The 15,957-nt window shown below is 41.3% G+C and overlaps 1 protein-coding gene across 10 annotated transcripts in view; it reads left to right on the top strand.

Moving 5' to 3' along the window:
• fcho2 (FCH and mu domain containing endocytic adaptor 2) overlaps nt 1–15,957 on the top strand; it is a 56,329-nt gene that overhangs the window by 32,075 nt on the left and 8,297 nt on the right. The window contains exons 10-24 of one of the 10 annotated variants that reach the window (XM_074689912.1): nt 1,227–1,296; nt 1,384–1,408; nt 1,525–1,581; nt 1,708–1,767; nt 1,960–2,133; nt 4,277–4,301; nt 5,947–5,985; nt 6,662–6,701; nt 6,809–6,894; nt 11,389–11,880; nt 12,394–12,509; nt 12,593–12,722; nt 12,856–12,942; nt 13,145–13,204; nt 15,563–15,674. In XM_074689912.1, coding sequence (XP_074546013.1) covers nt 1,227–1,296; nt 1,384–1,408; nt 1,525–1,581; nt 1,708–1,767; nt 1,960–2,133; nt 4,277–4,301; nt 5,947–5,985; nt 6,662–6,701; nt 6,809–6,894; nt 11,389–11,880; nt 12,394–12,509; nt 12,593–12,722; nt 12,856–12,942; nt 13,145–13,204; nt 15,563–15,674 — 1,573 coding nt within the window. The remainder of the gene's footprint in view (nt 1–1,226; nt 1,297–1,383; nt 1,409–1,524; nt 1,582–1,707; nt 1,768–1,959; nt 2,134–4,276; nt 4,302–5,946; nt 5,986–6,661; nt 6,702–6,808; nt 6,895–11,388; nt 11,881–12,393; nt 12,510–12,592; nt 12,723–12,855; nt 12,943–13,144; nt 13,205–15,562; nt 15,675–15,957) is intronic. The other 9 variants (XM_074689916.1, XM_074689915.1, XM_074689914.1 and 6 more) reach the window with 9 other exon arrangements.

The following is a 15,957-nucleotide window of genomic DNA, read 5'->3' as shown; positions in this document are numbered from 1 at the left end:
TAGGGTAACTGAATTCTGTCTGTAGTACTGATTCACGCCAAATCAAACGGTACCAGAAGAAGAAGTAGAGGAGTAGGTGATTTTCCATGCTGGACACAGAATTACAAGTTTATATTTTGAGAAAAAAAAAACTTGAAAACCTTTGAGATTTTATTATTAAACTAATTAATGTTTATATTACCACATAAACACACAGAAGTGCTAAAAATTGGTACCATTGGTAAAAGATACCGATTACCAGGTACCGGCGCCAGGTACCATATCGTTGCAAATGTGAAAGGTACCCTAGTTGGTCATGAATTTGTATATCTATGTTCAAACATTTTAAAAGTTCAGCTGTTTGCCTCTAGAGTCAAACATGAAGAATCTCAGTTTAAAAAGTATTTTAATTTTTCTGCTGGTCCTCATCCTCAGTATCTCTAGTTATTTTAGTCAAATCCTCTGAGGCCAGAAAGATTGAGTCCTCCAGGTTCATCATATTCAGGAGGCGCAGGTTGAAGAAAGGTTTCACCTCTCCAGAGAAGGGCTAAACAATTGCAGAAAAATAATCTAATTGCAATATTTTTGTACCAATATGCAATATTTTATTTTATTTGATTTGATTATTATTTTATTTATTTTATTTTATTTTATTTTATTTTTATTTTTATTTATTTATGTATTTATTTATATATTTTTTATTTTTTTTTTATTTTTTTTTTTGGGGGGGGGGGAGTGGTATGATCCTCTGAATTATTCACTAAGCACAAGCAATGAATCATTCTATCTGAACACCAATACAACAAACAATACTTTCAACATATAAACACATCTTTCCTGCAATTTTTAATGAAAAAAAAAGAAAAAGGAACACTGAAATGTTACCGACCTCCAGTTGTCAGTCAGAATAAAAGAAACGTACAGAATAAAGTGAACAAGAGGTATAGCTCTGCCAGCTGCAATTATTTAACTGTATGGATCTCTGTAGCTTACAGGGTTTTTGTCATAGAAACAAGCAGATTGACTTTTGCTGTTTCTTAGGGAGAACGAGTACAAGTTACTATATTTCCTCCAGGTCTTCTATTGCAGTGTGATGTCGGTTTGAATCCGATAAATTGTTCAGCCCTACTCCAGAGTGAAGCACAGAGTGTGTGAAGCAGACTGCTGGTTTAACAAACACAGGTAAAACTTCCTCCTGTTCTTAAACTGTCTGTGTGTCTGTGTCTGTGTGTCTGTGTGTGTCTAAGGAGCTAAACCCAGGAAGAGGAAACCATTTGGCATCCCAGGACGAAGGAAAGACAAGGACACAGACTCCACGTGAGTGATCATCTGCTGTCCATCTTTACCCAATCTATGCTCCATATATCTGTGTTTATTTTCTCACTTGTCTGTTTTGTCTGTCAGGGAGTCGACAGAAGTTGAAACAGCGGTGAGCAGTTTTTATCACTTATTTTCTCTGCTGTAACGCTCGCCCTCTGTCTCTGTCTCTCTGTCTGCCTCTTCCTGTTTGTCGCTCATTCAGTCGTTCTCTGTTTCTGCTCGTAGAACACGGCCAACGGCGCTCCCCCTGGATACTATGGAGCCATCGACATCCAGAATGCTGTGAGACAGCCTGTACACTCTGACACATACACACAAATATGTTTCCTGTTGAGTAAATCAGTGTTTTTAACTGCCTCAGGTTTGATCTAAACATTGTTCTGCTCTCGTTTCTCTGTGTCCCATCAGAATCTTCCTCAGGTGGACGCAGAGGGTTTCTGTATCCGGCCTGAGGCCAATGAGAATGATATCCTTTCCTCCGTATGAAGCTGCTGATCCTCTCAGTGTATATGGCAAAGCTTTAACTCTGTGTGTGTGTGTTTTCTGCTTCCTGCTGGTCTATAGCCTGACCTCAGACCTCAGTCAGAGCAAACTGGAGGCTGTAGACTGACCCATGTCTGTTGTTCTCCTTAACTTCTCCTTCTTCCTCCGCGCTCACATGCCAAAGAGAATTCCTTCTACTCGTCCAGTGACTCAGAGGACGAGGATGAGCACAGGAAGTTTCATGTAGAAATCAAACCGCTGCAGCCCAACAACGGCACACATCAGAACCGAGCCACCATCGACGAGCTGAAGGCCTCTATCGGAAATATTATCCTGTCCCCGTCCACTTCGGTAGGACTCTCACACACTCACAGGGACCAGGTAGAGGCTGACAGCTGCAGCTCTGCCTGAGCGACAGTAGAGGGCGACAGGAAGATGATAACCCTCACTTTAAACTCCCTCAGTCTGCTGCTGCTCTCAGAAAAAACTCACTCAGAGCTTATTCTACGTTTACGTCAGGTCTGAATCACTCCAAACACCACCAAGGGCTCTACCTCTACGCAGGCACACCCTTTATCAAGACTCAGACCCAGACTCAGGCCCAGATTTAGACCTAGACTCAGATTTAGACTCAGGGGAAGAGATCCAGGGAAACTTTAGAGAACGATCCACAACTCAGGAATAAGCTCTGAGTTAGAGATCTGATGTTTGTACCTTTCCCCACTCTCACACACACAGACACACACACACTCATAGGCTGCTAGCCTCGTAAGCACTTAAGGGAACCCTGTGCAGCAGGAAACACACACACACATACTTTAAAAGCGTACACACAGTAACACACACATCCACACACAGTGTGATCTGTGACCTCAGTCATGGAGACGTTCATTCACCATCACTCTCTCCGGATCTCTCTCCTCCTCCTCCTCTGTTGCCGCTCTGTGAAAATAGATGCTGCCATTAAAATTTCGAACACACTACTGTGTGTGTGTGTGTGTGTGTGTGTGTGACTGTGTGTGTTTATGTTTGTATGTATGTGTGTGCGTTTGTGTTGGCTGAGAGGGCACGCTCAGTGTGATGGAGTGTTTCACTCGCCTGCATCCATGTCACGACATCTCCTCCCCTCGTCTCCTCAGCTGTGTTTGACTTCCTCCCTCCTTACTTACCTATCTCCTTTCCTCTCCTCTTTGCCTCCTTTCTTCTTCCTCTCCTCTTTCCTCCTCCCTTTCTCTGTTTTCTTTCTGTTTCTGTTTTTCTTGGAGCCCTCTCCTCCTTTCACTCATCATGTATTTGTGGTGATTCGTCGACTCTTTACGAGCTCCGTTTGTGTTTTTTTATCTTGTGTTTTCTTCCTTTCTGCTCAGAGCTCATGATGAAGAGAAGTTTTATGTTTACAGAGGATGTTTTTGGCCTTTAAGTGTTTGATTTCAGTTTATGTTTAAGTTGAGACTCAAACCAGAAGGAGCACAGAGACACAGACATGTAGATGTTATCTACCTTCCTCTCTTTCTGTATTTTAAGACTTCTTTAATTCTTCATCTAGAGAAAGTTTTGAAGGAGGTGACGTCCGATGGATCATCTGGTGTGAATTAGATTTTCTCCTCCTCCCAGCCCTCGTTCTTCTCTCCTTCCTCCTCCCGTCCGTCCCTCTGCGGTGTTTCTTTTATTGAAACAGAAATGGAAGTCGTGTGTGTGGCCTCTGAGAGCCGTAATTGAACCCATTTGCCGTTTAGCGCCTGTGGGACTAAGGTTGGCCCCTCAGCTCTCTCCTGGTTAAACTCCTCGGCTGTGCTCGCTCTTCGTCCTGCTCGCTGTGTCTCATAAACCCGTTTGATTCCCTTTCTTCTCCTCAGACCTGGAGCTCTCCTCCTGTGAAAACAAACTCTCTATTGAAACTTTTTGCTCTGAGTCTGAGCGTTTCTCTCTGACCCTGTGGACTTAATCGACATATCTGGAGGTTCACAGCGTGTTTCCTCAGATTTACCTCCAGTCTGAGTCAGAGGAGAAGCCGAAGTGTTGAGGCCACTGTTTAGAGTCCGGTTCACGGCTCTGAGCGTCTGAATCTTTCACCCTAAATTGAAGCTCTGGTATGTGAGAGGGGAGCTGATTTACTGAGTCTGAGTCTGAGGTGGAAAAAGTCCTGGACCGTGGGGAATAATTCATCACAGGGTTTAAAACAGGAGGGTTTTATTGAGTTTTTACACTTTAGGTGATAAATATTATTAAACAAACACCATCAGAGAGGGTAAGGGCTTCAGAGCGCTGAGTTCACAAAGAAACGACTGAAGGAGTTTAAACTGAGAGGGACACACACAAGCTCACAAAGAAAACTTTAGAAACTTTAAGAAATCTCTGTTAGTCTGTTTTATGTTTCCTGTGTCAATATGCTGATTTTATTTATTCAGCTCCAAAGAGTTTAAATTCTGTGTGTGTGTATTTTAAGCACATTAACCAATTAATTACTAATGAAGGTGTGTGTTTGTGTTTCCAGGGTCAAATGCGGAGGAATCAGTCCAGTGAGTATCTCCATTTCTCTCTGTGTTTTTGTGTGCTTTTGTGTGTTTTTGTGTGACTGTGAAGAGAGATGAGTGTCAACTGTATGACTTCTCTTCCACGTTCGTCTCTGCCTGAGTTGTTTTTAAAGAGGAGAATCCAGACAGCTCAGCCAAAAGCAACACGTCCTGAGAAAAAGTAAATATCTGCTGTTTTCTGTGAACGTGGGTCTGAAGGATGATTTCCCCCTGAGGAACAAATCAGATGAGTTTCTGAATGAGTTGTTTACGTTTAAGCACGTCAGAAGTCTTCTTCAGTCTGATGTAAGTGTTTACTGTGAGCCTTTGCAGCACCTGAAGGTCTCACCTGGAGGTATTATAGCTTTACACACTTTCTTAAAGCTCAGGGGAGACAGTTTTTTTGAGTCTGTACAGAAAGAAGAGGAGATGCTTTGTTTGGTTCCTCTTTATGAAATATTATCAGATACCTGAGAACGAGCTGAGTGACAAAAACACCCACAGGGCTCCAAAACCCCTCTGTTTGTTCTATTAACCGAATTTTCAGGCATTTCACTTCATCTAATGTCAAATATTCCTATTCAGACTGAAGCATTACCAGGAAGTTAGATGACAAAAGTTCAACTCATGACAGGGGCTTGTGCTACATGCACTTTGGGGTATTCTGGGGTGGGGGGGTTTGCAGGTTTGGTTGGAAGCCCCAGGATGGTTCTCAACAGATCTCAACAGATGCGGACTCTGGAGCAGTGTCATACTAAACTCAATTCATTAACAAAAAATTATATATACATTTAAAAGGATGTGTGAATGGGGGTGTCTATACGTAGAGAAATTATCTCAGGTCTTGCGTTTTGCAAATTTATCATTATTATTGTTGTCACTATTTTTCTAATTACTGTAGTTATTATTGTTACCCTTGTTTTTATTACATTTTTTAATAATAATAATAATAATAATAATAATAAATATAATAATAATAAATAGTATATACAATATAAATATATAATATATATAATATAATAGTAATGAAAATAATAATAATTAGTATTATTATTTTAACTATCCTTTCGTGTTTTTATTCATTTATCTATATATATAAATATATATATATATATATATATATATATATATATATATATATATATATATATATATATATATATATATATATATATATAAAACGTTATTATTATTATAATTATCATAGCTACCTGTGCAATCAATCACTGTCCTGTCCTGTTGCCCAATTAAAAAATAAATAAATAAAAAAAAAAGGATAATAAAAGTTCAAAAGTCCAAACCTAGATAACATCTTATTTGAAGATATCATCAAATGTATAAATCAGACAGGCCACGGAGAAACACAGGAGTCGAACATACAGTGGACTGACAGAGAGCAAGAACAGGAGCAGGCAGGAGGAGAAAACGGCTTCACATTGAAAACATGACGCCTTTGATTTTAAGACCTGAAGGATTAAAAATGCAAAGAGGGAAAAAAAACGAGATTTTCAGGAAGAAGTAGCAAATGTTTAACAAAAAAGAAAGTTGAAAGAAAGAGTGGTAAAATATGAGAGTGAAGTCTTGAGTTGGCTGACGTAAGGTGGGAGTTTGATTGCTCTTACCTAAAGCTCTATACTCTACACACGCTCAGGGGTGAAGACAGGGTCCACTTTGACCTCTAAAGGTCCCGGTGAGTATGTTTCCATCCAGCAGTTATAACCCTTCACCCTCCTCTTCTCTGTCCCCTGATCGGAGCTTTACAGCCGGCTGACTCCAGCTAACCTCACTGACGCTGCGTCCTCTCCTGCAGATTTTTTTTAGGTTTAACTCAGATTTCAGTTTTTATTTTGGGACCTGTTTTTTTTTTTTTTATCTCTGGTGCTTCCTCACTGCTTCAGGTTGCTTCTTGTAATGTTTCGTAACACTTCAGAGAGAAGTGAAAGGAGAACAAAGCAGAGTTTCAGTCTGTTTCACACTCACTGGCTCCTCCTCCTCCTGCTGTCCTGAAGTGTTACCAAAGATTAAAACACGTCAGCGTTAACTCTTTCTGCAGTGTTTGGGTCAGAATCAGGTTTTTAACGTGAGGCAGAAAAAAGAGAGAAAGAGAGAAACACTGACTCTAACCCACTGCACATCGATCTCTGATTCCTGCTGGCAGACGTTTGTTCTCACTGGATGAGTCCAGACCTCAGTTTATGTTCCTGCTTCAAGGTGTGATGAAGATTGGACTCCACTTTCTGAACACAGGCCATGAAAAGCTCTGGAGTCTGGATTCAGTTTCAGTTCTTGGTTGGTGTGAAAGTGTTTCTGCTGTCACCGCTCGCTGAACGTCTGCAGGTTTAATTCTCTGTTTGTTGTTCCTGCAGGCGATGAGCTGGCCAAACCCAGAGTGCCAACAACATACGAGTGAGTGAGAGCGCTGAGATTTCCACCATGACTTCATGTTTTTAGAGAGTTTGTTTTCTGATTGTGATGTAGATCAAACACAGTTTAACTTCCCTCTCTGTCTGCAGACTCGCCAACAACGACCTCCTCTCTCTGGACCCGTTCGGTCCCACGCTCACAGGAAGCTCCTCCCTCTCTGCCTCCTCATCAACAGGTAATCCCAAGAGTCCACTTTAGCCTCATCCTGCAAACATTCACACCTGGAGACTTATAAGGGCTGTGAGGAGTTTGAAAGTGATCTTGAAAAAGTCTCTTCTAGATGCCTGATTGTAATCCACTCTTTAAAATGAGATTATCAGCGCCAATATTGCTAGTTACAAGTTATTTTAAATTGCTACTTCTTAGCCTCCAGTTCAGGTCGTCCAGGACTGGACTGGTTTACGGCATGTATAGGTCTCTATGACAACACCACGCTGGCTGACGAAGTTCAGTAGTGAGAAGAGATAAAACACAGAGATCTGTGTTTTTCTCTGCTGAATCAATTTCTATGGCTAATTTTGTAGTGATAGTGGACACAGGAGCCCGAGCTAAAAGCGAATTAGCCTTTAGCTCGCACTGTAATAGGAACTGAACTGTTTGTGCTAATGTTCACTCCAACTCACAGTCAGCAGTTATTCTGCAGTGGTCTGTTCAAACTTGAGAGTCTATCAATAAAATGAAGAGTGAGGTTACGTAAGCTCTGTTTGGTAGACGACAGGCAGGACATAGCTAACCAGGATTTACTAACGTTACACATCACGGACATGTCTTAAAGCAGCAGACCGCCAGCTGTGCTAAATATAAACGGCTACCAAACTACTTACAAACTGACAGTATTTACTTTTTGTCACGTTAGCCTGCGGATACGTTGGAGCACTGGGTTGCTGATGCCGCTAACATATAGCCGGCTGCAACAATGTTTGCTTGATGTCACGTTTCAAACTGTAGCTCTTTGTAACTGTACTGATAAATGCCTTTCCTCGGTGTGTTGTGTCCTGTACAAAGTTGTCCTGAACAAAGAAATCTTTTTTTGATCCAATCTCCATTCGATTCTAAAACCACCACATGCCTCACCTATAGTAATTTACAACAGTGTGAGAAGACTCCAGGCCACAAGGTGGCGAGGGAGTGCAACTAAAACAGATCCTCCTCATAGCATCTTTAAACTGTGAAATACCTGATGACGTTTACACCCTGAGGTTTGCTCTCCTGCTCCGTTTATCGACACTTAAAGTCACCGTATGAACACACCAAGGTTATAATAGTTTTGGATTTGTCATTATAGTTTAGTATTAGTTAGTCATGACATTTTTTTTCAATTACAGATTAGTTTTAATTAGTTTTAGAGCAGGCATTCTAGTTTTTATTTAGTTTTGATTTTTGCAACAAGGCTTAGTTTTAGTTTAGTTTTAGTTTTTCATACCTTATTAACCAGGTGCAGGATTCAAAAAGGTCAGAGTAAATATTTTGTCATACTGTTTATTTTCAAGTCCAACATAGTGCTCACCGCTCAGTCAACGCTGATACTGAACTGTTGGCTGCTGCCTTAAACGCAAGAAAATAATATAAACTTAAAATAAAAACATAAACATAAACTATATAAAAATAATGGTAACATAAATCACATAAAATAATATAAACATAAATTATATAAAAAAATATAATATGAGCTTTAATAATTAGAAACTTGGACTCTGTAACAATAAAGTCAGACTCATATGCAGTTAAACTATAACAGATGTTCTGATTCATTGCTCCACTAAGTTTCGTTGCAGCACAGCGCACAGCCAGTCAGTGCAGTAAACGAGTACGTTCCAGTATGTTGCTATGATGGTGCTGTAAGGCGCTGACAACTGCCGAAAACTGTCATAAAGTTAGTTGGGAAAATGTGTTGGATTAATTTAAACCCCTAAAGGCTAATAATGTTGTCAAAAACTATAACTAAGGACTTTTTATCCATCATTTTCGTTAGTTTCAGTTAGTTTTGTGAACACAAGATACAGTTTTAGTTTACTTATCGTTTTTGTTTTCTTTTCTAGTTTTTATTAGTTTGAGTTAACTGCAATGTATTTTGAATTTTAGTTTTCGTTTTTAGTTTCATTTTAGTTAACTATTATAACCTTGGAACACACATGTCACACACATGTAGCTGCCTCAGCTTCTTCAGGTCAGAGTCCTCTGGATCAGATAGACATTTATTTCTTCCTAATGTCGAGGCATCCATCAGCTCAGAGCAGGCTAATCTGGATATGAAGTTAGACATTGAAACATCTGGTTCACTGTCAAAATAAGATACCCAGTATTGACATCAGAACATTTTTAACTTTACTTCAACAACAAACTGACCCAATATGCAGAGCCAGGCCAGGAGGGTTTACAGACCAACATGAATGAGGAGAGGATCATTGAGATGGGACGTCCTAGGTCACATGACTCCAGCTACCTGGTTGTCTGAACCAGAACAGGATGGAGAAGGACAGGACGTGGTTCTTGTGAAACTCTGTTTCAGTAGCAGCAAGGGGGGTCTAAGGTTCCTGCTGCAGAGATCGGAGTTGATTGACAATGTGGTAAATATTTGGAAACAGAGATCTTGGTGTTGTTTGGTCTAATAAAGGACAAGAGGAGATCAAACTCTTATTTCTGCCCCAAACCACCATCATCTGATCCAGATCCCCTGACCTGGTCCTGCTGCTCTCCTGCCTTTAACGTGTCCTGAACCTCAGGTCCCTCTGCACCCAGGTGTGCTCTGAGGGAAACAGGTGAGGGTGGTATTTACTGAGCTGATGGAGCTGCAGGTGCAGACTTCGTGTCTTAACTAACCTGATGGAGTGTTCAAACCACGCAGCGGCCTCAGTGAGCCTCTCGTGGCCTCAGAGCTGACTCCCGTGTTTAAACAGAGTGACATTAGCGCTGACCCACGGCCCGGGTTAAACCTAATCCACAGTTAATTGGCACCTAGCTGAGGTCAGCAGGTCGGATATTAAGCCTCCTGGCACGTATGTTGTCAAACAAAGTCTGGATTCTGTCAAAGGTCTCAGCTTAGAAGTCAAAAGAGCATCTCACGGAGCTGAGATTAGGATACGAGGAGGAGTTCAGGACGGCTTAGAGACTTTAAATCTCTCCGTGAGCAGAGAGGACGCTTCAGCTGCTAACACACACACATACACACAGGATACACCACACAGGTTTACACACACATCACACCCTACAGGTTAACACACACTCTGTGGGTTTACACAGATCACACACCTGAGGAAAGCAAAGCACAGACTTTATGTTTCAACTTTCATAAGTTCATTTGGTCTGGATTTCTTTGTGCATGTTTGTTTTATTTCATTTATTGATTTATTTTTGTTTAAAAAGATTTGAATTGTTTTTGTTCTTTAGATTTATTTCTGTTTTAATTTTGGTTTGATCGTTTCCTGTCAGACCTCGCCTCTATCTTCCTTTCTATCCCTTCATCTCCATCTTTACTGCTCGACGACGTCTTTCTCCCAGAGGCCTCAGGTAACACGTGTGAGCCTCAGGTTACATGTGTGGTCAGCTGTTTGGGTTTTTTTTCTGTTCAATGTTTGAGCTGTTTTTTGTTTAATGCATGTTATATTGACATTTGGATAAACTGACCTTTGCTGAGAGTTCATGCTTTGGAATTGTTGATTTGCATGTTTACATTTTATTAGAGGATGACTTCAGTGTGACTCATGTGTCGGTTTGAGTGTCAGAAAAAAAGTTAAACTTTGGCCATTCAGATCGTTAAAGCTCCTCGAGCTGCTTTAAAGATCCTGTGAGGAGTTTTTGACTGCTCATAAACTCATTGAAATTAACAAAGAAGCTTCTTTATGGTCTACAAAATCAAACCAGACCAGATCACGTCTAAACTCTGGTTTTACCTCCTGATACCTCTGGGGAGGGAAGTCTATTTGAGGACAGTAAAGATTATTTTACAAGAAAACACAACAAATAAAATCAGCAAAGAAATTAAAGTTAATATTTGTCCACAGGGGGCGCCACAATGGACACAAACAGGAAGTTCCTTACTGGTGCTTTGTGCTGGTTATGAAACAGACTGAAACATGGTTAAGAACTTTGCTCAGTGACACGTGTGAGCGGTAAAAGAAAACTAGGGGAGATTTCATTGTAGGGCAAACTCTGATTAAAGATATTCAGCACAAAACCAGCAAAGTGAACAATATGACACTTTGTCCAGAGGGGGCGCCAAAATGCACACTAACCCAGAGTCCTTCACAGGAACTTTTCTGTAATAAAAAAAAGTGATTTTAGGAACATTAGTCACAGTCACTTACTGAGGTTTGAAATGATGATACGCTGAGACTTTGTGTCACACAGTTATCCTCTGACAGCAGCGAGCAAACACTCGTACTGTTGGAAAACATTTACACAAACACCAGAAGAAGAAGATTTTGTCGTTATATTGTTATAAAACATCTTGTTCTTGGGACTCCTCAGTGCTGGTAATCTGAATGTGTCTCTCTCAGGTTAAAATAGATTAATTCTTATTTTCTGACTCATTGATGGTTGTGAACTGACACTAACTGATATATGGATGCTGTTGTTTTGCTGTTGTGTGACTAAAGCTCTGATCAGTTTACGTTCTGTACCTGGTCTTTGTTGTGTTTATCACCTCTTTCGATCACATCGCCCCCCTCAGCTGAGACGGCGCTACAGCCAGAGCGCTCTCCTCCTCTGGCAGAGCAGTCCAAAGACGTCTCCTCGTTCTCCTCGTCTACATCCTCTCCCTGGGACTCCCCCGAAAACCCTTTCCAAGCCCTCAAACCAGTCCCAGCGAGGGCCCAGAGCGCCCCTATCACCCTGCCCACGGAGCCTGTCGACCCCATCAGGAGCCCCTCAGCCTCCAGTCCTCCAAAGAGCTCAGACGCCTTCTCCGCCGTGTCCTGGTCCCAGAGCCAGTGGATCGCCTTCAGTGATAACTTCACTCCAGCTCGTCGTCAGGGCTCTGGGTTTGCACCGAAGGAGGTCCAGAGACCGCAGTCTGGCAGGTTGAGTCGCTTCCTGTCCGATGAGTCTGCCGAGGCGTTCAGCAGAGCTGGAGGAAGCAGAGACGAGCACAGCTCCGGTTTCTCGGATGTTTTCTCTGACAGGACGACGACTGCAGCTCCAACAAACAAAACTTTCACAAACGGTAACACAATCCATGATGGATGAGACTTGATGTGTGCCTGAGGTCTGGACTCAGTTTGGTGTTTTACTTTTTTACCTTTGAGTTCATGTGTTGGTTTCATCATTAAAGACGCTTGTTTTGAATATTTTTTTAATTTGTTTGGTTTTGTTTTTGGGTTTGAAATGTCTGTTTGACTTACTGCCTGGTTTGATGTCTGTCTTTGAGTTTCCCTTTGTATTATTTCGTTCGAAATGTTTTTGAAATATTTCTTTTTTTGATTTTACTTCTGTAAACAGGTTATGCTTTTATGTTTGTGTTTTTATTTTGAGTGTGACAGTTTTGTGAATCAATGAATGAAGCTCTCTTGCATCTTGTGAACTCTTGAACGTGCACTACAGCCTGACCAGCGCTCTGAGAACTTTCCTTAACATCCTGGTGGCTGAGGTCACGGTCAGGCTGTACTTTGAACCTGATCCAGGTGCTGTTTTCGGTCTCTAACCCGACTCAGTGATGTTTGTGTTTTTCTTCTTGCAGTTCCGGTGCCAAACCGACCAACGACCCCGCTGACAGCCGGGGCTCTGGTGCCTCCTCCTCGGCCGTCCTCTCGACCCAAACTATCCTCTGGGAAACTCACGGGGATCAATGAAATTGTGAGAGCACACACTGTCTCAGACTTTCCTTCCTGTTAGGTTAAAAAGTAGAAATATTGTTGTAATACCAACTCTTACTTCAGGTTCGACCCTTCAGCCCTCCCAAAACATCGAACGCCAGCCCTCCTCCTCCAGCGCCACTCGCCCGGGCGGAGAGCTCCTCCTCCCTGTCCTCAAACGCCTCTCTGAGCGCTGCCAACACCCCCACTGTCGGTGAGTCTGTCAACTTTCCTCTTTCTGTTTTTCCTCCTTTTCTCCAGCTTCTTACTGACCTGTTTCTGCAAAACAACCTTCAGTTTCCTCTTCCTTCCTTCCTGCCTTCCTTCCTTTCCTCGACTCCTCGCAGGAGCTGAGCACACCTCTGCTCCTCCTCCTCTCTCCTCCCCTGAACCAGAGCTGCTCTCCCTCTCTCCCTTTTTCCTCCTCAGTCAGAGTGAGTCTTCCTCTCCACACTCTTGATCCTTCCATCTCTTCATGGCTTTAATGCTACCATGATTAGCATCAGTTAGCTCTGTGAGGTCATATCAGCCTGAAATCATCAAACGTTTGTGCCTCTGTCAGCCTCACCTCATCCTCTCACTCTCTGGGTTTGTTCCTCTTCTTTTCTCCTTCTTTCACTCTGATGTGGTGTAAAGAGGACGATGTGTTCATAGCTAAGCTGCCGACCTTTGAGAAGCGATGTGAAACACCAGCAGGTATGACTGAAGAGAAGAATCCTCTGAATTTGACTCAGACTAACAAACGCCACTCTGAATGCAGGCGCTAATGGAGAAATGGATATCTTTATGTCATGCGATTTAATTCCTGAATGTTCTCTTTGTTTTCACCTTTCCTCACATCCTGCATCCTTTCCTAACAACAGAATAATTCAATTAAATAACAATTCTGTAACGACTTATTTAGCATTTGAATGTTTAACATTATTACATAATGTAACATATAACTTTATTAATCCCATATGGGGAAATTTGTGTGGAGCAGCTCGTAAAAGACAGAAACACAAACACAAACAAAGACCAATTGACATACAAGCGGCAATAAAAACTATGCAAGGAGTTAAAAGCTAAGAACATCAATAAGACTAAAGGAGATGATGACACTGGGCTCAATTAAAGTCAGTCAGACTGAATACAAATTTTCACTAAAAAATAATAAGTAAATAAATAATTTAAAGTTTAGATAAAATATATACAGCACCAAGATAAAAAAGATGGTTAAGAAGCATATGGAGCAATCAGATATGAATCAAAGGTTAGATATGGTACAACTTTGTATAATGGGACACAGAACAGTACAGTGTGATATGAAACCATGTGGTTCAATATGGATCTGTACAGTACAATACGAAATGATATGGTGGGATATAGACTAATATGATGCAGCATGAAACAGTTTAAGGTGTGATGTAGAACAATACAGTGTAATATCGAACAATACGGTGCTGTATGTAACAATAATGAGCCATATAAAACAGTATGATGGGATGTCCCGCCTTTTGTCCAATGACAGCCGGGATCGGCTCCAGCCACCCATGACTCTCAACAGTATAAACAGTTCGGAAAATGAATGAATAAGTAATGGGATATGAAAGTAGGGATGCACTGATCTGATCCTGGTATTTGGTATCGGCCCCGATCCAGGCTCTCAAAGCTGGATCAGGTATTTTGTTGGCAAGAAAGGATCAGTCCAAACTTGACACTGCGGCTAAACTATGATTTAGTTTAGAGCTATAAAATTTTACAATTCAATATTCATTTGTGAAGTTCTAAAGCTTTGTTTACACTAAAATGCTATTAAACATTTAAACACTCAAAGTTTAGATAAATTTCAACTTTGGTAATTCCATATGTACTCATTTTTTGTCTTTTACTCAACACTCAACCAGTGTTATCTCACAGTAGGGCATGCAGATTATTATTTAACATTGAAATTGGATCAGTATCGGTATCAGTCGATTCACAAAACCCAGGTATCGGTATCGAAACCAAAAAAGGTGGATCAGTGCATCCCTGTATGAAACTATATGGTGCAATATGAATCAAAGTGAAAAAATTGGGAACATTATGGTGCAATATGGAACAATACAGTGAATTATGGAAAGCCACATTAATAAAAACAACAATATGGTGCTACAAGGAATAATACACTCTGATATGGAACAATAAAGTGTGTTATGGAACAGCTACAAAATTTTATCCTCATTAAAGTCTCTGTTAGTACCCTAAGAGCAGATCACAGGTGTCAACAAGTGATCCTAGGCATCAAGCTTTGGTACAAGGCGGAACAGGGTTATAAATGGTGTGTTCCATTTGTACTCGGAAGTCAGAATATCCCAGTTCCGAGTTGGAACACCCCCAGATGTTGGAACTTCTAACTTGTAAGTTGGAGCACCCACACCACCCCTGAGTTCCCAGTAGGAAATTACGAGTTGAGGGGCAAACAGTAATTAAGCTCCTGTTATATTTTTTTTCATTATAGAATTTCTGACTAGTGTTTGTAACAATAAATCAGCTGTATACATAGCATTATTCTGTGTTTATATACAGAAATACTGCTGTTAAGGCAAGTTTTTTTTAACTTGGCACTCCCACTCCTGACTTCCCAGTTCAAAGTACAAATGGAACGCAGCGAAATATCCTGCCACTCTCAATCTGTCAGAGCCTAAGTTTAGAAACGCCCTCTGCTGGTCATTAAAAGCACTGCAATACATTTTTTTTCCTGCTGATGTTATTTGTCCCATTAATTTCAAGATTTTGTGTTAATCACGAGGTCCAGTTACATCTGTTTCAAACTCTCACACAGAGAATCACAGTCTTAGATATTTAAAGTGTTTTATTTGATGTAACATGTCCCTGAATAACGGAATGTACTGACTGTAATGCATTAATGAGTTTAATATATTAATGACTGAAACATCTATTAATGATATAAATACTGATAACTGTGTGATGCCTCTTTGCCTGAAGCTTCTGATTTTCACATCTGATTTGAAACGTCCAACCTGCTGCTGGCTCTTCACAGACCTAAACTTTCTCCTCTTCCTCTCTCCTAAGGGACGTCTCGGGGTCCCAGCCCTGTGACCTTGGCATCCCAGGATGCTTTGCCCATTGCCGTGGCCTTCACAGAGTCGGTTAATGCCTACTTCAAAGGAGCTGATCCTACTAAGTGAGTCTCACATGACCTCTGGCTGCCACAGGCCCATACTCAGACCTGCACGCACGCACATTTTTCTCCATATTTGACCTTAAACCATAAGAGTACAGGGACCTGACCGCACAGTCTTTACCCATAATGCACCCTGCCAAAGCCAGCACAGCCTCAGAGTGTTAGTGTGTCCCGCTTTGCCTGTGAGGAATGTTTAGTGTTCGTCTGACACCATTCTTTCAGAGTGGATAACCTCCAGGAGGCAGATTATGGTGTGGGGCAGAGGAAACATACGGCCTTTTAT

Source organism: Halichoeres trimaculatus, unplaced genomic scaffold (genome assembly GCF_033239565.1).
Source record: "Halichoeres trimaculatus isolate MK-OKI-2021-1 unplaced genomic scaffold, fHalTri1.1 fHalTri1_scaffold_16, whole genome shotgun sequence".
Taxonomy (NCBI): Eukaryota; Metazoa; Chordata; class Actinopteri; order Labriformes; family Labridae; genus Halichoeres; species Halichoeres trimaculatus.
The sequence above is the reverse complement of the archived record's forward strand: the minus strand, read 5'-3'. Positions and strand labels throughout refer to the sequence as shown.